This window comes from Gloeophyllum trabeum, assembly GCF_000344685.1.
Source record: "Gloeophyllum trabeum ATCC 11539 unplaced genomic scaffold GLOTRscaffold_00004, whole genome shotgun sequence".
Taxonomy (NCBI): domain Eukaryota; kingdom Fungi; phylum Basidiomycota; class Agaricomycetes; order Gloeophyllales; family Gloeophyllaceae; genus Gloeophyllum; species Gloeophyllum trabeum.
Window position 1 is genome coordinate 933,581 of NW_006920413.1, and position 23,453 is coordinate 957,033.

Below are 23,453 nucleotides of genomic sequence, written 5' to 3' on the forward strand. Positions count from 1 at the left end.
CCAAGCGCGATCCTAGGAAGCAATATGTCAGAATTGACCAGTCTCAAGCTAAATGCTTCTACCTATAACAGCCGCTCAAACACTGTAGGAATCGGCCAACGTCAGTGATGCAAGCGACAACCTTCAGTTCACTCTGCCGCCCCGTCGAGTGCTGAGCGCTGAGAACTGTAATTATAAGTAGCTATAGTCTAAGTGAACGCCTGTGGTGGCGCGCCATAGCTCCCGTGGGAGCTTCCAGGATCTTCTGCGAATATCTCCGAATATCTTCCGACTTTCAGCGAGAAGTACACAAGCTGAAGTGGTCAAACTAGTACTATGCTGCGTTACATAAAAGCCGTATGTATAACTGATCTGTTTCCTCCATTGTGAGAATGCAATGCGAACCACGATAGCTCTGGCAAGAGCCAATTCTTCTCCTGAAAGACAACCATAATACTCCGGATCCGTTTGCGCGTATCGGACTTCGAGCGACCCACTGAAATATTCCCGTACTTGAGTTCCTTCACGGCGTAGCTCTCCGAGAAGGATTTCTGCGCGTGCCTTGGTTGTGCCAGTGGACGCATAACCAACCATTACAGCACGGTCCGAAGCCCAGGGCCGCCTATGGAGCCCTACCGTGGGGACACACTGCATCTTACGCAGGTTATGCGACTTACAATCAGAATCGTAGCTGGCCGAAGCCCTGCCCGAAGGCGGTGCGAAGATGTTTATGACATGTGAAAGCCGATGCAAGGATATTCGCCGACGCAACGAGAACAACCCTCGCGAGGAATGATCGGTTAAATAGCAGAATGGTCGGCATTCACATATTTCAGCGTGGAACCTATGAAGGTCGGTTGAGGAAGTGAGATTGTTGACTTGCTTGCGGGACACCGTGGCAGCTTCAAACTCTGACAATGAAGGAGGCATAAGTCTTCCACCAAGCATAAGCTCTCGTGACCATACCCCACATTAACGCGGCTTCTTGGACGCACCACGGCCACCGCGCGACACAAGTGTGTTGGCCGGCAGGCTGGTGCATGGCTAAAGGCTGCAACAGCAAGCACGGTCCCGGTGTGTGGTTTCATTCTTGATCGCCGAGGACCAACCCGGACGTCACTGTAAGGGAAGGCTTCAGAGTTCCCAGCGGATGTGAAGGGTACGGGGCTCTATACCACATGCCGGTGATACAGGATATGCGTTTGCGGCTCACGTAGACGGCCTGATGCTGGTGTGAGCAATAGGACAAATGGACGTCGCGATTTCCCTAGCATCCAAGAATGTCATTCATGACGACCAGTTCTGGTACAACAATGGCCCTGAGGGTCGTACTTCGTCATTGATCTCGTAAGCGCCAGCCAAAGACAGTAGTTCTCTGGCGGCAATTCGGATGAAGAGAGCTGTGAACTGCAACGGAAGTCGAATGAGCGCGAATGGATAACAGACCAGTACATAATATGATCGCCGAGCGCACCGGGACTGCGCGCCAGTACGTATTGCTAGTGGCCGGTGAATGCCGGTAGGGAATGCAAAAGATTACTATGTAGTGTCGTGTCTCTGTCAGGGCGTAGAATCACCCAGAACGGTTCACATGTGCAGGTCAGAGGATGCGTAGCAGGATAGAATGAGGAACTGACGTTTCTTCGTCTTTGAAACAACGCGGAATCCAGACAACTCAGCAGGTCCTTTAGCATTCGGCTAGAGGATATGATATCCTTCTACTTTCTGAGCACATGGGTGAGAACTCGTATACCATCGCACCTCAGCATGCATACCGGGTGGCATTCTGAAGTTGCCGCTTCGGCCTTCTTCTTCAGGAAGCATCAGACAGGGAAATGCCCGACGGCTTTTGCCGCCACGAACGCGTTGAGAACAGGAACGCCGATCGAGCCCAAGCTGACAACCTCTGGATCTCGGTACCGAGGCAGAGTCCGATAGGCGGATGTGGGGTCGACATCTCTCTCTTTGATGTTCCTGGACGAGAACAGATATTTCTCACTCGGGTGTCGCTGCTCGTCTGTCATAATCAATGATATGTATCGGGTTTGCTCTAGAATTCTTAATATCAAATATCTTATGAATCATGGTAATTCAACTTCCCATATTATGCGAGAGTAGTCGGAAAACTCTGGTACGGTTCAAGGGCGTCATCAGCAACTTTCGTCAAATCTGGGTTGTTCCCGTTTGCCCCGACATACGCACTGATTGAGGCTATAGCCGGAGGCTACTAGCGTCGGAATCGCCCGAGCTGCTGGCGGCTTCTGATGCCAGGTCCATCACCGTAAGAACAACCCCCTGCAATCCTATCAAGACCGTTTGGTCGATAAACCTGGCACACCGCGCGAGATGGCTTGTCTCGTGTTCGGTAATAGAAACTTCGCTTAGTTCCACAGCTGGTGCTTTCAACGTTGTCCGGAATACAAGCCTGACGTTAGAAGTACAATCCGATGAATACATCCTTGGGTATCAAAGCGTGCGGCGCGAGACAATCATAGCTAGAAATTTTAGCGTCTCCGACACCTTCTGTCCTTTCCAAGTCCTGTGCCCAGGACTGAACCGGGGTCATCCCATTGTTCCCGAGCGGCGTCTTTGTCGCAGTCTGCGAACCCTGCGCATCTCGAGTATTCACCACTCGCGGCCCCAGTATAGGAGGCCGAGTGACAGCGCAGTGCGTTAGACACAGTCTTGCTTCTGATTCAGTTGTCGAAGAGCCCAGTCATCTGCGGGGTCTCGTCGATAATTAGCCTCCTTCCTCAACGTGGATAAGGGCGCAAGGTACACAGGCCCTCCAATGCTCCCCCGCGCACCATTGCCCTGCATCTCTGCATCGGACGACGCCCTCGCTCTGGGTACTGCTCTGTCGCCTTCGGTAAGAGATGGGGAAGGTGATGGTGGGGCCCATCCACGCTCTTGCTCCGAGAACGAGTACTGTCGATGGGAAGTAGGAGCATTCGTATCCCTAGGCGATGACACTTCTCCGTACACAGAAATGGCGCGCGGCGAACGAGAGGACATGTTTGGATCGGTGGCATGGGGTGAAGCGACATAAAAGGGATATGAGTAGCCACCGATCGTCGCAGGATCGGCGGATGGCTCGGCGCTAGTCGACGTTCGATATTGTGGCATGTACTGGTAATTCGGTAAAGGGTGATGAGCGGGATACGAGACATAGCCAGGAGAAGAAACATAAGGCGGCGTAGGCGGCGTGTATTTTCGGGGCTCCTCCACTGAGTGATATGGAGCTGGCGAGACTGTTGGCACGGGATAGGGTGCATACATGCGGGTTACGGTATGTCTGATATGATCTCTGCGACTTCGTGTTGCACCGGAGCTATTGCTGTTTCGGTCGGGAGAGGTAGAGAGTGCTTGCCTGAGTTTAGAGTTGGTCTTGCGCTCTCTTGCGAAGAGACCGTCGGGAACGTCGAGATTACGTAGCTGCGGGATCTCATCCACTGTCCGGAGATGTTCCAAGCTATTTTCTGTGTAATACGTGCCTGTGAGGTGGAAGATGACCCCATTAGTTTCAGTCGACAAGAAAAGACAAGGATAACACTGACTTAGGCCCAGCTTACGAGGCTTACTGCTTATAGGGTCGTTGACTGTAGCTGAGTAAGTCTGCCTTATCAGTCGGTCGCGAATAGGAGGAGCTTTCCTGGGGTACGCGTCAGTATTCAAACGGCATTTCCCCCTTAAGTGCACAAGTGCACGGACCCATCTGGAAATTTCTCGTAGTAGTAGAGTAAATCCTAAATGAAGCTGTCAGGAAAGGACTATCGGTATTGGTATGTGTGTGATGCTTGCCTCGCGGACCCGCGACTGACTCCATTTCTTCCCTTCCGTCCACCTCTCAATCCCTAGACCACTGACGTCGGTTTGCGGGTTCCTACCCTCCCAAACATACGCATCTCCTGGACGGAGAGCTTGTCGTTCCTCGTTGTCTAGGCGTCTGGTGATTAGGGGCAAGATACCGAGGTGGCAAGCGTAGAACACTTTGAGCGCATCCTGTACGTTGCGTAAACGGAAATCCCGGAGGGTGGGCTGTTGCATGATGGTATTTGTGGCAAACACCTCACACTATGTAAGGAGAACTCAGACAGTAGCGTTGCGCCGTAGTGGTTGGGATCGGAAGGCGGGTGGTGTGATTCGAGGAACGGTTTGCGCGTAACGCCAGTGGCCAGAATGTTATAGCCAAGAAGCTGGGGCTTCATTTAATTAGACTAACCGGCCAAATCGGGCTAAAGCACCGAAAAGGTGGTAACAGAGGCAATCTCGATTTATATAGCAACGCTATCAGTCTATAACCCAGAATGCTTGATCACAGACTTACATACGCTCGATTACTGACTAAAGTTGATCAGGTGCTTTCGTAATTTGCTTCCGCTACCTCTGAGCCAAGTCAACGTTCTACGCAGTGAAAGGTCCAATGACTTCGGGCGTGCACCGGCAATGTTCGAGGAAAACATCTTGCGATGAGATCTCTTCTCTGCCGTCCAGGTGGAGTACGCGACTAGATGTGAGTGAAGGACGACCGCCTGGAGCAACATGTTTCTGATTCATGGTCGGTTGAGCAGTTTCGGCTGGTCGCGCTAGCATGCTTCGGCGGAATGCGATTTTTTTCCGGAGAATATTCTGGCAGCTCGGTCCTTGCGGGCGTCGGTGCGTGCATCGTCCCTGATACCGTTCGGCATTTACATCCCATTCTGTGTGGTTACCCCAGGACATGTCATGGGAGTTCTTCTAAGATGTTGTTCAGACTTCAACCAAACTTCCACCTTGGAAAGATAACCTTCGCGGGAGACCATTGCCTGAACGAAGGGCAGGGAGTCCTATCGATGAAGAACACGGAGATCGATAGGTGTTACCCGGCATATGCCGCTCCCCCACACGCTGCACCGCGCGACCGCCCGGCGGTATTACCCAATTAAGCCGTTCGGTTCAGTATCCCCGACCTCCGGCCACATGGCCGGTGGCCTGCTATGTCACCGGAGATCCCGATAAACAGCGTTGTTCCTCGCCAGTTCCTCAATCCCGAGATTTCTAGCGAACCAGCCCAACCCTGTCTTCTTGCATGAGTCCATAAAAGAGGGCACGGGCGTCGAACGCTTCAAGGTAACGATTCTGACGATCGTCAACTCATGCAAGAGTGAGTTTGGCGTCGCCCTCAACCGGCGCCTTCGTTCCGCACGAAGTGTGCGGACCGCCTGTATCTAAGTATCAGGGCAATCGTAAGTCGTTCACAAGAAGGTTAACAGTCGCGACGGGAATGCTATTGATTTGGGCTATGTTGTGGTGCTGACACCGTGTTGCAGCGGATGCGCGATATTTCGCTTGTGTAGAGCATCCGCAATTGCTCCAACGGATTAATTCGCATGAACAGCTCCGTTACAGCTGTTGTCATTATCTGCTCCCTCGCGGACTCTCCTAAAACTGGGCTCGGAGCCTTCTTATAGGAAGGTCTGCTTGTCAATTCCACATGGACGCAAGTCGATCGCGAGGTAACGTCGCACGCACTTATGATACAACGAAGGCTGAGTGGGTTATTCAGATCCATGCTGGAGTGCCCCCGCGCGCCATATGTGATGCTTGCAATTCAGACATCTCCAGAGCAATAGTATCTTCACGTGGACCCGGCCGAGACATCCAAGGACCCTTTGTCATTATCAATACTCATATCACACTGTATGTAAGTCCCATCCCGTCTGTACCACGTCCCATAATACATGATCCAACGACGTGGTTGCTTCGATCGCTTGCCTGAGTTGATAGTTGGAGTTCGTCGACTTCTCCTCCGATCACGTTAGATCTCCAGCTGAGGGTCGGTGGAACTTGCGTGACACCGTTCTGGTGAAGTCCAGCTAGACTCTTTGGGCAGCTGTCAAACTTTGTTCCTCACGGGGTTCTCACGTTCGGAAGTAAATCTGTTTATCGAAGTCTTTCCAGCACTGCAGACCACTGTATAGGATGCCACACCTAGTAATACGGCGGCCGTGCCTGCGGAGACATCTATGCGGCACCAGTACCCTTGTACATGGGCAAAGTTTATCCATATCGGAAGCTTATAGAGGCGTCAAAAACCCGAGAGCATAAGTTCAAAGCGCATCCATGAATTGGAATGTCAGTGTCAGGAAGCCTGTGTATTCCCGGGACCCGACACTCCACATGTATTTTCTCTAGCCTCGAAAGGATAGGAAGGCACGGGACCACATTCAACTATGGCTCGAAGCATGTCAGATGTTTTGGAGCTTGTTTGCTGGACGGTAAGAAGTCTCTAGAATGAGGTTAGCGACTTTGAATCGGTCTAGTACGCTCACTTTTATTGGTCCCTGCCATACTAGGTTCTCTGTGCCCTGCACAGATCCGCGATTCCGGATTCTCCTCGTGTCTCGGGTCCTGATGATCCAAGCGCTGATTCAACTCACCCCGATTAGTATTCAAGCTGCGAGTACCTACGATTGCGTAGTGAATGCCGCTCGAAATTCAACAGCAAGCACGTCATGTCCTACTGTTTACGGCCGGACCCCACCGCTTTTGCTGAAACATTCAGCACTTCGCCGTCGACTAAGTTGACCGCGCTATCATTTCGCGAGTCCCTTGCTTTACGAAGCAGTTCTGAGTAGCTTCGGTCCCATTGGATCACCGCTATGATCCTGCATTCTGACCGTATACTTTCGTTCAGCTGGACTAAGTCCCACAAACTGTCGCAGCTTCTATAATCTGCGAGTGCAGTCTCACCAGGGTATAATCAACATTGGTGAGATGACCAGGACAGCTTAATGCCGATGGCAGCCTTACAGCTATCGGTCGGCGCGGATCTCGAAGAAGGCCACCGGTCGAAGCCTAGGTACCGGTGCATCGATGAAGCAACAACTGTTAACCCGACCCACAGCGATTGACAGTTCCGCTAGTTAAAACTAGTCGCAGTTGAGTATTATTACCTGCTTATGTGTTTCGGAATCCGGGTACTTATCCGATCCCGTCTAGAACTACGCAGTTGGTGGAGGGATCCATGGCTAGCTTAGCATCGTAGGTCCACTCGTTACCACTTCCCTTTCGTCATTTGTACGTGTCCGACAGTACTGCGTGCAAGGGGGCGTGTCCTCGAATCCACAGCTCCTCGATTCTTTATACCTTCGAAATTACGCGGAACTCTCGGTTGACTCTAATAGGTTAAATTAGCTTCTAAATCTGTGAACCTGCCTTGCGCTGCAGTCGCTTCCTGCGCCTAGATCTTCTCACCCTCAAAAGGAACCGCTATGAGAATGCCGCCTGCGCGGGTCCTGTCTGCTTGACATACTTCCACTTCTTAGCCTGAGCTATACCCTCGTAGGAAGGTCAAGCCTAGACCATTCAGGAGCATTCATGCTACGAACGAATTATTTGAGCGGTTGAATCATCATGTACGTGTTACTTGGTATGTCACTGTGGGTGTCCGTACTGCTATCTTGCTACAGAATACGTAGGAATACATTGCTATCGAGCGGAACATGCGTATACATCGTGGAATGCGCCTGGGAGTCGGAGTACGTACGTCGAGGAGAATTTGAAGCATATAGAGCAGCGTCCTGAGCGAGCAAGGATAGACTGTAATATTCCAAGACGTGCAGCGGTAATAGTAATGCTGCGCCCACTGAAGCCGCGCAGAATCTCGCTTTGAAGGGGTGTCATCTAGATCGAAATGACCGAAGGGCCTTCTCATCCATGGGATGCCGGCGAGATTGGCGAATGCTCTCTAGGTAAGATAGAGGGGCGAGGTATGTGCCAGACCTCCTTTCCGTGGGCAATGACGAATCGGTGGATTCAGAGGAGTCTCGTTCTATAGCCCGCGGCACGTCTCTCCAACTCCGACTTGGAGCCTTCTGCCGCGACTCTGATGCAGTCATGTAAGGCGATGGCGGAGAGACTTGGGAGGCGTAGGGGGAATAAGGGTAGCCGCTGCGATTGGCATAGTCCTCGATGTTGGTGGCTTGTCGATCATAGGAGTACTCTTCTCGTCCTCGTCCTTTCGCTAATCGGGCCTTTTTATACAGGCCGTCTGGTACTTCAAGGTGCGCAAGTTCCGGTATATCTTGGATCGTGCGTAGATAATCTAGAGATTCTTGAGTGAAATAGGCGACTGCAGAAGATGTATCAGCTTTGCTCTCGGCGCACACGTTGACACTCACTCATGTGCCACTTCCGACGGCCTCTAGGTGTTTCGACAAAAACAGAATACGTTTGCTTGACGAGATGGTCAGCTGGGTCTCCCCACGTCCTACCAGACGGCGATTGCGACCTAAGACTTGGCAGGGTCTCTGAGAGAGGATTGGCAACTTCTGCTCGACACGGACTTACTATCGGTCGGCTTCTGAGCACGTTTCAAGGTCATAATCGACATCCTTCTCATTGTAAAGGAGAAAATCCTACACGGAAGATAAGAATGACGCCTCGGCGACTTAGATTAGAGTACGTACATCCCGCACTCGTGATGGGCCCCATTTAATACCGTCTGTCCATCTCTCGATGCCAAGCTGGGAGATTACCATAGTCTGATTACCCAGTGGCACAAGAGGCGGTCATAATCACTTACTCCGGTGGCTTCAGTGTTTGGACTACGCTCCTCCCAGACGAAGACAGACCCCGGAACTATTGAGCGTCGCTCCTCACTGTCCAAACGTCGAAGGACCATTGGCAGAATACCCAGGTTCACAGCATGGAATATGACATGAGCATCACTAGTGGCCCTCAGGCGGATGTTTGTGCATGTCGGCCGCTGCATGGAGGATGGCGATACGGAAGCTAGAGAGGAATGCTGCGGCGTCCGGACTACGAGCTTTTTAAGACTTGAGGGCTATGATGGTGATACGCTGAAATATCTGCGTGAGATGAACATAACAAGATGATCCGAGTGGCGCGATCTCGAACAAGAACTGAATGTTAACGTAGTACCAGCTCAGGCAAAGCACACAGCAGTACACAAACTTAAGATAATGAGATCTGACCTTGTTTGACAGACCCACTGAAGCCCTAATTGAGTTCACGGCATGATAGACAGGAAAACGGGGTTGTACCGATGCAAGGTAGACGCTGACCCACAGCATCAGCTGAATGCCAGAGTCGGGTCTCTATGGGTACGGCCTTTTGTTGATTTACCTTGAGGCGCCCTGCGATACCAGTATTAGCTTCATTAAGCTCACTTCCTGGGACCATCAGCCTTGCGGGAGACGCTAGGGGACGCCGAAGCTCCGATAAATGTTGTATCTAGCTCCCTATCTGATGAAGAATGTGTGAGCTTAAGCTGTGGGAACGCCAGGTGGTACAGGCCGCGGAGAAGGGAATGGAGAGACTATTATTGGGGAACGCTATCTCCGGCCATATATTGCCGTACAAGGCCCGAGCAGCCCACATTAATATCAGCTTTCACTGACGACCCCCAGAACGCATGGCGGAGAAAAGACACAGGGGAAAGTGTACAGCGCGTGCAATGTGAGGCGCTGAAGAACTGCGAATAGTGGGGAACGCGGCCATGTTTGTCATGCTGGGCAGCCGTGTGCGAGCTGTGGCGGGAGCGGCATAGGATAAAGGCTAAGTCTATTCAACACGCTTCCTGCCAGATACGCGTTTGAATGCCATCCAGGTGATCGGGAGCGCGGCCAGACCGGGACTTGTCAGATCTTCTGACCGTGCTTATCTGGATCATTACCGCGCCTTGTTGCACCGCCGGTGGGAGTGAGGTGCAGATAGATGCTCGATGTGTTCACACGCAAACGCCACACTTCTAGGACGGCGTCGGTTCGCGGAGAACGGAGTTCAAAATAACTCTGAATGAATTTCCAGTCAGACTGTCTTGGTAAAAGCATTCGCGTCCTTGAGCCTTGAGTGGCTTGAGCAGGAGCGGAAATTATCAGAAGCCTTCTCTGCCGTTGTGTCAGACGCGAAGGCTGCGAGCGGAGAAGGTCCTCTCCCATGGCACGGCCTTCAGGATCCAGGACCCCAGCTGTCCAACATCTCCATCGCGCAGCATTTCGTGATATATCGTGACACCAGACAGCACCCAGTCAAATCAGCTGTCGCAATGATCCCAGTAAACCTACATTGGGCCTGGCGTATTCCATACGTGCACATCTTTGCAGTCTTACTTGCTAGGTCGTGCGGGCTATGTGTACGTATTTGCATCGAGCAGACATATAGCTCTAGTGATGGGAGGTAGTTTCGCCGCGGATAACCTGTCAAGCAAAATAATAACCGCTAGCACAAAATAGGAGGTGTGGTCCCACCTTTGTGAGTCCTTGCGGCGTGCTATTCTAGACTGGAGTCACCCACTCACTTTCGTAATCTCCCTTAGGCACGGGAGTAGAGATATGGCACAAAAATAATGTCCTGAAGCTTCACTGAGCTACAGGTAATGGAATGAACGTACCTGCCGTTCGCATGCTCGATATTCTCAACTTCGATCTTAGCCCTTGGGAGAAAGGCAGATCATGAAACGGGAACCCTGAGATCGGTCACTCGGAAATTCCTCAAAGAACCCGGCCAAGCAACGTTAGGGTCTGATGCGGCCACGATAATCGATTGAGGTGTCCCGACCAGGCGGTCGTGTATCGGCGTTTGGTGAATCCAGGCAATCTTTACGAGGTCGGCTTACGGATGCGAGATGGGGCAGAGCCCTTCCGCCTTCACTGGGTGCCTAGGACACCCAATGACGCCAGGAGGAAACCCTAGAAGTCGACGTTTTGCGTTGGAAATTCAACCGACGCAAAGAAAAAGTACCGACGGCTCCCCGATTTGTGAACGGCCACGACAGAGTTTTGTCAGTAGCTCATTTGGAATCTTTACCTATAGGGTCGCAATCTCAGGCACGCGCCACAGCAGAAGGTGCTTCATGTACAAAACACAGTCCATGGAGCGATCGCAGCCCGAGACCGGGCACGTTCTGCCTTATTTTTGGTGACAAACGTAAAGCCCAGAAACAGTACCAGTGGCCATAGCGAGGATCTTGAGCTCACAGGAGCACATCAGAGGAGGACGCCCCTGTTGGGTGCGAACTGGAACTCCGTGAGACCCGCCGCAAGTCGAAGCAGACAGTCCAGAGCACTTGACGAGAATTACCGCATGGACCAAGCTGCGCAAACGTTACAGACGCCCGACATGGCCCAATCATGCATACACACCGTCCGCTCTTCAGCATACGGACGAGCATAAGGAGAATACGGATTCCGAGCAAGCAGCAGATGATGAACACAAACGCAATGATGTCACGCTGTCACACTGTGTCAATAGACTGTACGCCGTTACCGAGTCAGTGGAATGATACATGCTTGCATTATTGACTCGCTCACTGGGTCACAGTCCTGCTGCTCAACGCTCACGATACTCTCTGGCCGTCTTTCGTTCACTGTCCGCTCGCATGAGTACTGCTCAGCCAACCTGGGCGCCGCCTACTCGACAGACGGAGGAGCCAGTCTTGAAGGTCTACAATTCCTTGACGCGAAGCAAGGTTAGCTCCACGCCACTCCTGGTTCTTCTCCGGATATGATATTTCTCCTTCACTTAGGTCGAATTCATTCCGCGAAGTGGACGCCATGTAAAGTGGTACAATTGCGGTCCCACTGTATACGATGCATCGCACATGGGCCATGCGAGGTGCGAGATATATCTTCGATGGATGGATCCAAGACCTTGATCACCTGTCATGCCATTAGGAATTATGTTACACAAGACATTCTCCGGCGGATAATGACTGACTACTTCGGATACGATGTCCATTTCGTGATGAATATCACTGATATTGAGGATAAGGTGAGCGGGCTGCGATGATGTCCGGGAGCAACTGACATTTGTCCAGATCATCTTGCGAGCGCGGCAAAATTATCTTTTCAATGACTACCTTTCCCGTGCAACAACCTTGTCCTCGACCTTGATCGGGGAAGTGAGAGATGCCTGGAGTGCTTACCTTCAGTCGCGAGTCAACAAAGGTCTACCGGAAGGGTTTCGCGCAGATGGCCCATCAGATCCAGCCTGGTTTGCACGAGTCCTAGAGCATGCAAAGGATAATCAATGGAGATCCGAGTGCCTGAAGCGGGATGAGAAGTTCACGATGCACTTGAACGCTGCTGTACGCCTTCCTTCCCAGCGGATATGTCTCGTCTTGAACGTCTTCTTTTAGGAACGCAGTTTCAGTGCGCTGTCAGAGGCCTCGAAACAACTCGCTGACGGCCAAACAGGACAACAATATGCCCATGCCTTAGTTCAAGCTTCTGCGGACGTTCTTGCTGAATGGCTCGACAAACAGGTGTTTTGATTGTGTCGCCATCTCCATCCTCACTCGCTCTGACGAACGCTCTCCCAGTTTAAGACCACGGTCTCGGACCACTCCATCTTTCGCGCACTGTCATCTTATTGGGAAACCCGGTTCTTCGAAGATATGGCTCGTCTCCGCGTCCGAGAGCCTGATACAGTCACGCGCGTCACGGAGTATGTACCCGAGATTGTCTCTTACGTGCAACGTATCATAGAAAATGGCTACGCATATGAAGTAGACGGGAGCGTGTATTTTGACACCAGAACATTCGACGACGCTGACGGTCACTTCTACGCCAAGCTGGAGCCCTGGAGTAAAGGCAATCAGAAGCTCATCGAGGAGGGCGAAGGTAATGTGCTACAAATATCGGCATGAGCTGAGAGTAACCCTCATAACCCCAAGGTGCATTGACAGACAGCTTGGGTCGTCGCTCTCCGTCCGATTTCGCCTTGTGGAAGGCTTCGAAACCGGGTGAGCCTGAATGGCCGTCGCCATGGGGGGCGGGACGCCCAGGCTGGCATATCGAATGCTCCGTCATGGCGACCGCTATCCTGGGCGATAACATCGATATCCACTCCGGCGGAATTGATCTCGCATTCCCGCATCATGATAACGAAATGGCGCAATCTGAGGTGGGCTATCACTGCGCTCACAATCCGTTGGCGTGCGTTGGTCATGATTTACATCCACATCTTGGCAGGCTTTCCATGATCACGGGCCCTGGGTGAATTATTTCCTACATACGGGTCATCTACATATCGAAGGCCTGAAGATGAGCAAGTCGCTGAAGAATTTCATCACTATTGACGTGAGTGTGCTCTTTGATTTAACGTACGTCCCCTGACGTCAGGGCAGGAAATCCTGCAAAAATACAGCGCAAGACAGTTGCGACTGGCTTTCCTGACACAACAGTGGAACGCGAAAATGGATTTCTCAGAGTCGCTGATGACCGGCGAAGTTAAGAATATTGAAACCGCCTTCAACGTAAGTGGATGGCAGACGCCTGTTCTTGTTAGACCCCATCGCGTGACTATGTCATTAGAATTTCTTCTCAGTCGTGAAGGCATTGATCACCGATCCCGACCGACTTAAGAACGACGGACACCATCGGTACGGCGACGCTGAACAAGAGTTAATCAAGCAGTACGTCCCCGATATGACGCTTTTATTTTACCTCACTGGCTCTGCAGTCTGCATGAGAGCCAAGCGAACTTCAGAGCAGCCCTGTGCGACTCATTCAATACGCCGGCTGCCATGGACATGCTTCGTAGCCTGGTTTCCCGGACCAATGTCTACATTAATTCTCGAGGTTCGGAGATGAATGTAAAGGTCATCGAGTACGTCGCCAAGTGGGTCGGCAAAATGCTACGGATTTTTGGCCTCGGTGAAGGCGAATCATCGGAAATTGGATGGGGGCAGGACCTCGGCAAAGGAGCCGCCGCCGTTAACGTGGGTACTGATCAGCTGGAGAATGCCCGCTCGCAAGGCGGCTGTATAATGCTCTGGCCACTCATTCGATTTCTTTCTTGTAGCGAGAAGAGATCCTTATGCCTTATTTACGGACGCTGTCCTCCTTCCGAGACGGAGTGCGAAAATTGGCGATCGCGAAGGGGGACAATGCCCTCAAAGACATCCTCGCACTGTGCGACAAGCTCCGGGACATCGATTTGGTGCCGCTGGGCGTCGCTTTAGACGATCAAGATGGTACGTCAGAAAATCGTATAACTTGATGAGGGCGGTGTTTGATTCCGGTATCATGTGCTATTAACAGACGGGAAAGCGCTTGTGAAGATCGTTCCGCCGGAGGAGTTGGTCCAAGCCCGGGAAGAGAAGCGCAAACAAGCAGAAGCAAAAGCGGCCAAAAAGGCCGCTCAGGTTGAGGCTGAGAGGCAGAAACGTTTACAGAAGTTGGAGAAGGGGAGAGTGCCGCCTCAGGAAATGTTTAAGCCTCCCAATGTGAAAGAGGGGGAATATGGGAGCTGGGACGAACAAGGATTACCGCTAACGGACGGGCAAGGTAAAGAGTTAAGCAAGAATAAGGCGAAGAAGAATTTGCAGTTGTGGGAGCAGCAGAAAGACTTGCACGAGAAATATCTAGCATGGAAAAGGGAGCGATCTGGATAATCTAATTCCCTTTGCGATTGTATCTTGCATCTGGCAGCGGCGGATATTACGATATGTTGCTGTCTGCGCGAAGGCGATAAGCTGATGACAGACTGAATGCAAGCTCGAAGGGGCAGGACCCTGTTCGCCGCGAGGTGGGGGTACATACCTTGATCTGTATTTAGCAGGGCTACCAATCGGATGCTTTGACCACCAGGTCCGCTAACCTCACTAGGCCCGCCTTGTCTTCCTCATCAAAACCCTCGAGCGCCAGACAATCCAGGTCGAAGACTCCTACGGCGATCTGCTTGTCACCTTGCTCGAGAAGTAATGGGCATACGATCTCGCTTTTGGTCTCCCCGTCACATGCTATATGACCAGGATACCGCTCTACGTCGGGTACGAGTATAGTCTCCCGGCGAAGATAAGCATCGGCGCATACCCCCCGAGCCTTCCCTGGCGTAATGTTGATGAATTGGCAAGCGGGCTTGCCGCAGAATGGCCCAAGCAATAACTTTCCGGACTGATCGAGATCGTCTGCTTGAGCTTGCTTTGACAGACGCGCAGCAGGAAAAAAGGCAGAATCGATGTAGAATCCTATTCAACGACGTGAGTATAACCCACGACTCTTGCGATACATTAGAGCATGGGTATGGTCAATATAAATCGGGCGGGAGTGTCGAAAGTGGACTGCACCCGATCGCGATGCAAGTGAGGAGGACGTACCGCACCAGTTGACGGCTCTATTCCCGGGACCAAAATGTGCGGGGAAGGCGAGCAGCGCATTGTATATTAGAGCGGAGGCATTAGCAAGATTCGAAATCTGACACGCGGCGGTGTATGTTCGTCAAACCCTGAACCTAAGACAAAGACAGAGGGGAATTCTTACCCAATTCCGCTGTCCTTCAAGTAAACCCTGCAACTGATCATGGACATGGTTCCAAAATTCACACTTTGTCTGAATATCTGAGGGTACGAAAGCGGAATCTGCGTGTGGCATGGCTTTCGATTTTCCAGCCCGGAAGGACGACTCTACTTGCTTTTAGCCACACTGGTAGATAAAGGTGCCGAGAAGTCCGCCACATTCAACATGGTGACATCCCGTCATCTGGACAGTTTATAATTAGTGTCGAGTAATTGCCCCCTAACGTATTCGAGTATCTGTTACGATCAGTCCTCCACTATCCTACGGACGAGGCACCATGGCACCATTTCTTGAGTCCGTCAAGGTGTGTCTGGACAAGCAGCAGGTGCCTACGATGGTCTGACTGTCCTCAGTCATTCGCAGACGTTCCTATCACCGACGCTGGCGTCGACACACTCGCTTTCTTGGAGGCGGCAGAGGGTTTGGTCCGCATATTTGGTACGAATATCATATCGTTGAGATCGGCCACGAGTATATGAACGCTATACCTCAGATCTTCTTGGATCTACCGCGTTCGCTGTCGTGCAATCCGACCTGAGAGGGAACATTGAGGTAGGGCGGACTGACCTTCGGTCTATGACCATTGTAACATGCTTTGCAGAAAGTCCGTGCTAGGTACAACGCGGCACCAACTCAATCCGCAACACTCGAGCAGCTAGTCGAGAATGAGAAAGGCGAGAAGAAACGCACAGCGACGGAGGGCCTCATGTGGCTTCTTCGGGGCCTCTCGTTCACGTGCAAAGGGCTTCAAAACGCACAGAACAACCGAACCGAAGAGCTCTCGACCGCCTTCACTAAATCCTATGAAGTGACATTGAAGAAGTTCCACAATTTTGTGGTCAAGGGCGTATTCTCGGTATGTCCCGCTAAGCGCTCAGCAGCGTTGTCCCGAGTTTCCTGACATGTTCTACGTTCGTTCAGGTCGCAATGAAGGCATGTCCGTACCGCGCTGACTTCTACAAGAAATTGGCGGCAGATCCCGCTGGCGGACCGCCGGTGCCAGATGACAAGCTTAACGACGAGCTAAACAAATGGCTCGCAGGCCTTGAGAATATCCTTACGAGAGTCGAGGCCTTCTACGAGAAAGGTGGCTATGGCAAGGGTTTGTGACCTACCAATGCTCGGTACATGCTGTACATGTACACGGAACATACGCATGCACTAATTATACTCTTTCCCGACCGCCTACAAATTTGCTTTCATTCAGTGCATGGCGAGTAATTTGTCGGCGGTCTCCCTTCTCTCGGTCGACTTCCTTCTAGCATCTCTGGGATTTCTGAAGATATCCGCCGCCTGACTCCGCATCTCCGCTCCAAATAAACGGTGAGCCAACGATGTCCGCGCTCTAATGCGGTTCGCGATGTTACCCAAGGGTGGGGAGTTTACCCTAATATGCTTGTCTTCCTGTTCGCCGTCTTTCGCATTATGTTGAAACCGTGGAAAGCTTGGGAGATTTATAGGGATGATACTCGTCGAAGAAATCCAAAACATCTATGCGTTTCAGCACCTTCAAGGCGCAGTTTCATGGCAGTCGCTCTCGAGAGAATAGCACCCAGTATTAGTGCCAATGCCTCGCTGGTCTGAGAGTCCTGGGACCGCTCAGCAGTGTTGCAACATGCGTAGATATAAGAGTGCGAAGTCAGCGAGTCTCTATAGACGGAGTAATTATGGACGTATCACGCGCGATGACCGACGGCATCACCCTGTTCGTTAAGTCCCCGCGTACTCCTCCAGAGGAAGTCATGGAACGCTCCAGCTGGAGCAGCACACGTACCGAAGTCCTGACCATCGATATCATGGGGGGAGCAAGGACGTAACGTTACGTTGCAGACGTGAGACGACTCATGAGACAACAGTGTATGGGAATGTCTAGACAATTTGCTAGACTTGCGCGTGGTATAACGTTACTAGTAGGTGCTCCGATCTGGGACGGGCGGGCGTGCACTGGCAGATACGAGTTGCAGTCGAGCATGGGGGAGGAATTGAATAAACGCCGAGGATGTGCCGGACTTCCAAGGAAGAAAAAGTCATCGTTCGAATTAAGAGGAAATAGCCTGCAGACAACTTTATGCCAGTGGAGGTCGGTGTAATAGAGCAAGAGAGAGGTGATGGCCTCCCCCTCACATCGTAAGGTCCCCGATATCTCATTGTAGTTGGATCCTCGAGTGACGCGTGCACGGCGGGTGCTACTCGTAGATGCCGGCGGTCCGAAAGAGGGCAAGGGAATTTTGTTGGGAAAATGGAGAGCAGCTAGTATGCCACCTGCTACGTTGATAGACTCGTCTGTACACCCTGCGGTCCAGGATGCTGTAATGATCATACCCCTATCAGTCAGGCTTAAATGTCGCATTTCACTGGCATCCGCCTGATGCTCAAGCATAAGCCCTTCGCTTGCTTTCTCGGGGCCTGAGCCTCGGGCGGGAAGTAGCAAGAAGAGCATTGTCACATACGCCTCTGGATATCTAGACTCCAGGTTTCCAGATCGGATGCCAACTAGTAGAATTATGTCCAGCTCGAATAAGTCGGGTGTGGATCTAAAAGGCTCGTGAGAACAAATGGGACCAGTACAACAGGCGTTTCACAGAATCATAAGGTGAATGAACGCTATTATCCGCCTATGCTTGTATGGGAATGAAAGGATCCATTCCATGCACAGGCACCCTAGCGCTCAGGCGTCGCAAGACTGATGGTCGTCTAGTAACTGTAGATGGACAGAGGCGCCGTGGGAAGTCCCTCAGAAAACACCTGGGATATCATTTAGCGTTCTCACATAATGGAAGACTGCAAGGGGGAGAAATCTCAGGCCCTCTCTCCCGACGGGCCCCCGAGTCCGTAATAGACTTCCCCTAATTAAAGGTAGGGCTATACGCCGTCCAAGCGTGCCCAGTTAATTGCGTTAGTCACCGAGTCGTTAAATGAACAGAAAGGGACCCACGAAGGATGTGGAAAGAATCCCGAAACGAAGATAGGATTTTGGCTTATCTCAGCTTCTGCTCCCCGAGTTCGAGAAGAGGTCTTAACATGCCTCCTCTTGTCCAAGTATTGCCGTGCTAGGCGTCCGTGCTTTCACCTGCTCGCTGGATTGCGAGTTGGTTGTTGGTTGTACTGAATTGATAGGCGCGGGCTAGCCCTGTTATAGATGGGTGGGACGGTTGTACCAATGGTATTTCCTTACTGGTGTGTAACTGCTGACAATCAGAAGACGCCGAATATCAGGAGTAAGGAATATTTCAAAGTAGAAGACGTCACTTGAGGGGTACAAGATGGTCTGTGGGAGATCCAATACGGCATATTTCTGCACCCGGACCTGTGGATGGCAATGAATCACGACCTGCTTATTCAAACGCATGAAAGCTTATGTACACGGCGTGTCAGTTCGTGGTGATTTCCAGATGCAGCAATTCCATCGACTGCCTACCTGTGTTATGAATGCATGGGAAGATAAGCTTCAACGATCCATCGCTTTTTAAAGAACAAACTCGCCTCCTCAAGAGCGCGGAGTTACCGGCCAGCGGGTGCATGTGCACATTAGTAAATTCCGGATTAGGAAGTTCATCATCGCTCTCACTCCTTTGCCAAACCGGCAACTGTGGCGCTCTTCAAGAAGTACATGAACTGCGTGCTCCGAGATGCCATTTCTTCAGCGATATATAAAGACACTTGACATGAGATGCAGCATCGTATACTAACCTGCTGCCATGCAGACCCCTACTTGCACGGGAGTGCGCATCAGGTCCACCCGAGATGCCAACGTCTTATTCCACGCTGTGGCTCTGAACATCCTGCCCATGGTTGTTCGCCGCCTAGATAGCGATGCTCGCATGGCGCTCTGCTCTGGGTGTGTATACGTATGGGAAGAACGGTGCCATGGGCTACCCGAGGGATCTGAACCAGGCATTGAAAGATTTACGGACGGAAGGAGTTGGGGGCCTTCCCGAGCTCGTGATGTGAGTCGAGTCTCCTGGGCGTCTGGTCAAAAGTCATTCAACTGTCTGCAGGACTTTCTGTTTTACTACGAAAAATGTCCCTCAAAAACATTAACCGCTGGGAGCAGTAAGGCAGCGAAGTCCGTCTTTCATGTTTCGTTTCTTATGTTCGTAACCTGACAGCATTACTATCTCTCTTAGGCGACAGACCATGATCAAACAGACTTACTCTGTCTATGTGAACACCCCCGCTGGACTAAGGAAATGGCACCTTAGTAAGCCATAGGCTCTGTCAGTGCCGGCCGTTCTGATGCGACATGTATTGTTAGATGCATACTATACACAGGAAACAGTAGACCAGTTGATAACTGTCGACGACATTCCATCGCTCAGGAACCTCGTAGTGCCCGACTCGTACTACATCTGTGCCCGAGCAAGCCGGTCTCGCGAGGTGGCCACCAAGACAAATCAATACCTCTCCGTAGGGTATGACACGCCCTCGCAGTCAGCACGGGGACGCTTCTTCGCATTTTCCGCATCCCCCTCTCCCCGCCCTTCGGAGTCAGATACCGATACCACCCGGGTGGACTCTCCGATAATACCAGTGGCGGGTTCAAAAGATTCAGGTGGCTTGAGGCGTAGCCTTTCTCGGGAGCCATCTCGCATTCAATTGGTTCCGCTGGAGTATTTACAGAGCATATCTCGGCACCGCGACCCAATAGACGACGAGGCTCTCAGAATCTTGTCTGGAAGGTCCAGCGCGCACTGATCGTTCCGGAGCATTCGGGGTTCCATTTTCCTCCTTGAAGTCGATGGCTAGGAACTCTGTAAGCCTGATTGATGCTTGTCCGGTGAAGTTTTTCTCATGCCCATCTAAGTGGCCTGCTCGCGGTCTCATTCATCTCCACTCAATCTTACGCTGCACCACTGGTATCATACACGTACATACACGCAGCTTGGACTTCATAGACATCAATTCCACGGACACTGTCGTGTATTTTACATGTAACATTCATTGTGGCTCGAGCCCCACTTTCGCCTTGTTTATCGCAGATATTCTGGGTATTCACAGGGTAACTGTGCCCCGGGAACATCAATCGAAGACGGTAGTATTACAGACTTCAAAGGTGACTGCAGTCGACGGATGCTCTAGAACCAATTTGCCGCGACAGGACATGCTATTAACGGGCACACAAGAAGTCGAACCTTTCTCATTTTCTACGGGCGATGTAAGCCCCCAATCATTGCAGGAATGGTCTGTTCTCGAACTCCAAATGTAAGGCATGTGAGGGTTACATACAGCATCCTAAGCCGCATCAGGTGCAATTAATAGCTCTCATTAGTGACCTTCAAAGGACGACGCCGGACATGTCGCACGGTTCTCCCGAGGAGCCTGAGAGATAGACAGCAATAAGACTTCTCGCCCTAATGACGGTGATCTCGACGGAGAGACACCGTCAGATTCTTCCCGCGAAGCAGCAGATACGAAATGGCTCCGTAAGCTTCCGCATTCTATCTCCCGGAACTTCTGTATGACGTTAGTGCTCAGGGTTCGATGCTAGGAGGACTCATCTACGCCCTAGGGAGGATCGATGAGACCAACTCACGCTGGAAAGATCAAATTGGGCAATGAAGAAGGTGAGAGTGTGCATTCAACGCGCATATCACAAGATGATATCGCTCGGGGGAGGAGAGAAGACCAACAGAGCCCGGATGTATCGAACGCGTCCGGCTGTGCTCGTCAAAGAATGCTATACCGACATCCCACAGACACTGTGCGCAGTTTACAGCCTGTTTCCTAAGGGTCTGAGGCCCTGTCTGAGGCCCTGTCGACACGAATGGCAAGCCAGCCAAATAAGTAGCAACCCCGACATTAAACCATGCATTGACTTCACACTTGATGCCCGACTCCAAAATGGTACCTTCAGAGCAGTTCTAAGGAAAAAGGTCATTGGCTACGAAACCCCGGACCGGTGTAAGGTCACTTATATTAGGAGATTAGTTTATCGGCCAGGATTCGCATTCCTTGAAGGAAGCTAACCTGACATCGTCGCAGATCTTTTGCGGAAGACCACTTCCACAAATCTCCATCCCCTCATAGGCTAATCAACACGAGCGAAGATGCTGAGTGGCGGCGAATTGCCAAAAAAGCTTGGAGTAGTAGTGAAATAAGGTGCAGGTCGCTGAGCGCACCGCCGAGGCTGCGACAGGAAGGGTCAATGTCCTCGGACATGCTGAAAGCATCTACGACACCGTCGAGCCGCCTCCCCCGACTTCCGGCGAACGTGTTGCGCATCATCGAATGATGTATTATCAAGGACGGCTATATCGTGGGGTGCATGTCAAAGCTGAGAGGTAATAGGGATGTCAGTACATCCAGGGAGGCAGAATGGGGCCATACGTACAATGATTTGCAAGAACTGCACTCTCAATACCAGCCATGACCGAGGAAGGGGCCGAGTCATCACCGAGGCTTGGAAGAAGAGTGCTAGCAAAAATAGAATGAAGACTGCCAGCGATACGAGCGGCTAGCAGCTTACATCCTTCACGCAGCATTCAGTTCGCGGTACTGAACTGAACACCAGAGGTATGGATGCTGTGCAGCCCGCCTGGAACGCGCCGGCAAAATATGCGGCCCAGCGTGTGACTGGTCGGAGTGTGGTATATGGGAATGGCGCAGCGCTGTTGACGATAAGCACTGATGCTATAATAGCGACAATATAGTGCCCTGAGCGCAAGGCAATCCTCTTACCACCCCGGCGACAGCGAAGGGCCCCTTTTCCATGGGAATAGACACGACCGGCCAAAGGATGGCAAAGAGACAACGGGTAAGAGCGCGCTGCATACCCAGAATGGATGCGGTTGTGTCCGTTGACGTTCGAAACTATACGTATCGCTCTTAACTCCGCTTTCCTGGGACAGGCTCTAGGCTAGCTGATGAAATATGGGAATTGCCGCGGCGCTTCTGGTGTGGAATTGGGAGCTGCATTGCAGGCGAAGGTTCCATTTGCGCGGTACGTATGGGAAATGCGGTACGCTCTGCGCTGAGCTCAACCTCGGTGTCAACAGTAGACCCGTACATGGCCAGATGTTCTGGACTCCGGAACGACTTGCTGTCCGAAGACCTCAAGGCGAGCGTCTCTGCTGACCGGTATCCTCGAGTTGAGCAGGAGCTTATCTCCTGGTTAGATCCGTTCAAGAGGTCCAGTTCATGCCCCTGCTCATGTTCATCGCCCGCTCCACTACTCTTGTCCAGCGAAGACCGGCTGGATTCCATGGACACCCTGGTAATTCGGTCGAGAGGGGCCCGGGTAGCGGTGAATAGCGAGGATAGCCCATGGGATGGTAACCTGGCCATCTGATGCTCTGAGGATAGCGAAGAACCGCTGGACACTGGCGATCCATGAATCTTAGTCCGCCTAGGGATAGCAACAGCGTTGAATTTTGTATTGTTCGGAGGCGAAGTCAGTCGAGAGTCTCCGTCTGAGGGAGAAGCTTGTCGAGGAAGCGCATCCCTAGGATTGAAAAACGACAATTCGGACTCGGGCAGCTCCCGCAGGTTCAGAGAGGACAGTTCTTGGGTGGTTATACGAAGAGGAGGACTACCACCCGCTTCTGAACGGCTGTCTTTGTCAGTGGCAGTGTCCAAGGGGATGTATAGTTGCCGTCGAAGATGTATCGAGTCCGAAGCCCACATGTGGTTTACTCTGCGTAATGCCGCCATGGATACGCCGTACTTGAGGGCCACGCCCGCTAGCGTATCTGCGGATTTCACCTGGAAGGCATTGTGGTAAAGATATCACCAAACGAGCAAAAGACCACAGAGCGCATTTTCATACCTCATGGATTACTACTCTTTTCTTCTTTGACGGTGAGTCCTCCTCGGTGTAGATAGTTGCATGCGAATCGGAGTCTTTGCTTGTTTGATCTTCAGACTCCTTGGGCTCAAAATCGCTCAGCATACGCGCCAGCTGAGGTCGTGTCGCGCTGTCCCTATTTGGAGCAGAAACAGTAGGAGTTTGCAAAGGATGGTCATATCCTACATGACCATCCGTTGTATGCGCTCGAGTGTGTACATAGCCTTCTTGCTGGGGCTCCCGGGCGAGGGACGAGCTTTCTGACAAACGGCGGGTTAGTCGCGGGGAAAGCCTAATCGTTGCGTCCTCAACGAGTTCGGAAGTCTCCTCCAGCCACGGGTCTTCGCTCATTGCAGCAGCATCATATGGGACATTCAGCATGATAA

General features: G+C 51.8%; 7 protein-coding genes across 7 annotated transcripts; 3 read left to right on the forward strand and 4 right to left on the reverse strand.

The window, feature by feature from the left end:
- Positions 1–3,237: 3,237 nt before the first annotated feature.
- GLOTRDRAFT_73605 (uncharacterized protein) lies at positions 3,238–4,026 on the reverse strand (the record flags this gene model as incomplete). Its single annotated transcript, XM_007866036.1, has 4 exons — positions 3,238–3,473; positions 3,537–3,631; positions 3,691–3,725; positions 3,781–4,026. Coding segments are annotated over 4 exons (612 nt in total), but the record flags the coding sequence as incomplete, so codon positions are not given.
- A 3,614-nt stretch (positions 4,027–7,640) lies between these two features.
- On the reverse strand, positions 7,641–8,734 carry GLOTRDRAFT_39198 (uncharacterized protein; the record flags this gene model as incomplete). Its single annotated transcript, XM_007865801.1, is given in 5 exon segments — positions 7,641–8,092; positions 8,142–8,320; positions 8,332–8,378; positions 8,430–8,486; positions 8,546–8,734. The coding sequence occupies 5 exon segments, from the start codon at positions 8,732–8,734 to the stop codon at positions 7,641–7,643; spliced, it is 924 nt and encodes a 307-aa protein (XP_007863992.1).
- Positions 8,735–11,362: 2,628 nt separating this feature from the next.
- GLOTRDRAFT_104697 (uncharacterized protein) lies at positions 11,363–14,380 on the forward strand (the record flags this gene model as incomplete). Its single annotated transcript, XM_007866548.1, has 13 exons — positions 11,363–11,452; positions 11,510–11,598; positions 11,658–11,754; positions 11,801–12,100; positions 12,122–12,247; positions 12,305–12,605; positions 12,659–12,888; positions 12,957–13,064; positions 13,112–13,240; positions 13,299–13,399; positions 13,447–13,705; positions 13,789–13,960; positions 14,028–14,380. The coding sequence occupies 13 exons, from the start codon at positions 11,363–11,365 to the stop codon at positions 14,378–14,380; spliced, it is 2,355 nt and encodes a 784-aa protein (XP_007864739.1).
- Positions 14,381–14,549: 169 nt separating this feature from the next.
- GLOTRDRAFT_104698 (GAF domain-like protein) lies at positions 14,550–15,359 on the reverse strand (the record flags this gene model as incomplete). The annotated part of the gene is made up of 4 exons (XM_007866037.1): positions 14,550–14,896; positions 14,921–14,956; positions 15,086–15,182; positions 15,249–15,359. 4 exons carry the CDS (start codon positions 15,357–15,359, stop codon positions 14,550–14,552), a joined length of 591 nt encoding a protein of 196 aa, XP_007864228.1.
- A 155-nt stretch (positions 15,360–15,514) lies between these two features.
- GLOTRDRAFT_110416 (glycolipid transfer protein) lies at positions 15,515–16,524 on the forward strand. The gene is made up of 5 exons (XM_007866038.1): positions 15,515–15,588; positions 15,638–15,722; positions 15,778–15,836; positions 15,886–16,140; positions 16,206–16,524. The coding sequence occupies exons 1-5, from the start codon at positions 15,562–15,564 to the stop codon at positions 16,392–16,394; spliced, it is 615 nt and encodes a 204-aa protein (XP_007864229.1). The 5' UTR covers positions 15,515–15,561; the 3' UTR covers positions 16,395–16,524.
- Positions 16,525–18,982: 2,458 nt separating this feature from the next.
- Positions 18,983–19,658, forward strand: GLOTRDRAFT_14069 (uncharacterized protein; the record flags this gene model as incomplete). The annotated part of the gene is made up of 4 exons (XM_007865667.1): positions 18,983–19,231; positions 19,283–19,350; positions 19,412–19,485; positions 19,540–19,658. Coding segments are annotated over 4 exons (510 nt in total), but the record flags the coding sequence as incomplete, so codon positions are not given.
- A 2,150-nt stretch (positions 19,659–21,808) lies between these two features.
- On the reverse strand, positions 21,809–23,418 carry GLOTRDRAFT_137501 (uncharacterized protein; the record flags this gene model as incomplete). Its single annotated transcript, XM_007866039.1, has 2 exons — positions 21,809–22,985; positions 23,050–23,418. The coding sequence occupies 2 exons, from the start codon at positions 23,416–23,418 to the stop codon at positions 22,110–22,112; spliced, it is 1,245 nt and encodes a 414-aa protein (XP_007864230.1). The 3' UTR covers positions 21,809–22,109.
- Between the last annotated feature and the right edge of the window lie 35 nt (positions 23,419–23,453).

Excerpts from the sequence above, each read along its gene's own strand:
- GLOTRDRAFT_110416 (XM_007866038.1), top strand. The coding sequence starts at position 15,562 with ATGGCACCATTTCTTGAGTCCGTCAAG. Across the intron at positions 15,723-15,777 it reads GGGTTTGGTCCGCATATTTG|ATCTTCTTGGATCTACCGCG; the intron begins GTACGAATATCA and ends GCTATACCTCAG. Across the intron at positions 15,837-15,885 it reads ACCTGAGAGGGAACATTGAG|AAAGTCCGTGCTAGGTACAA; the intron begins GTAGGGCGGACT and ends CATGCTTTGCAG.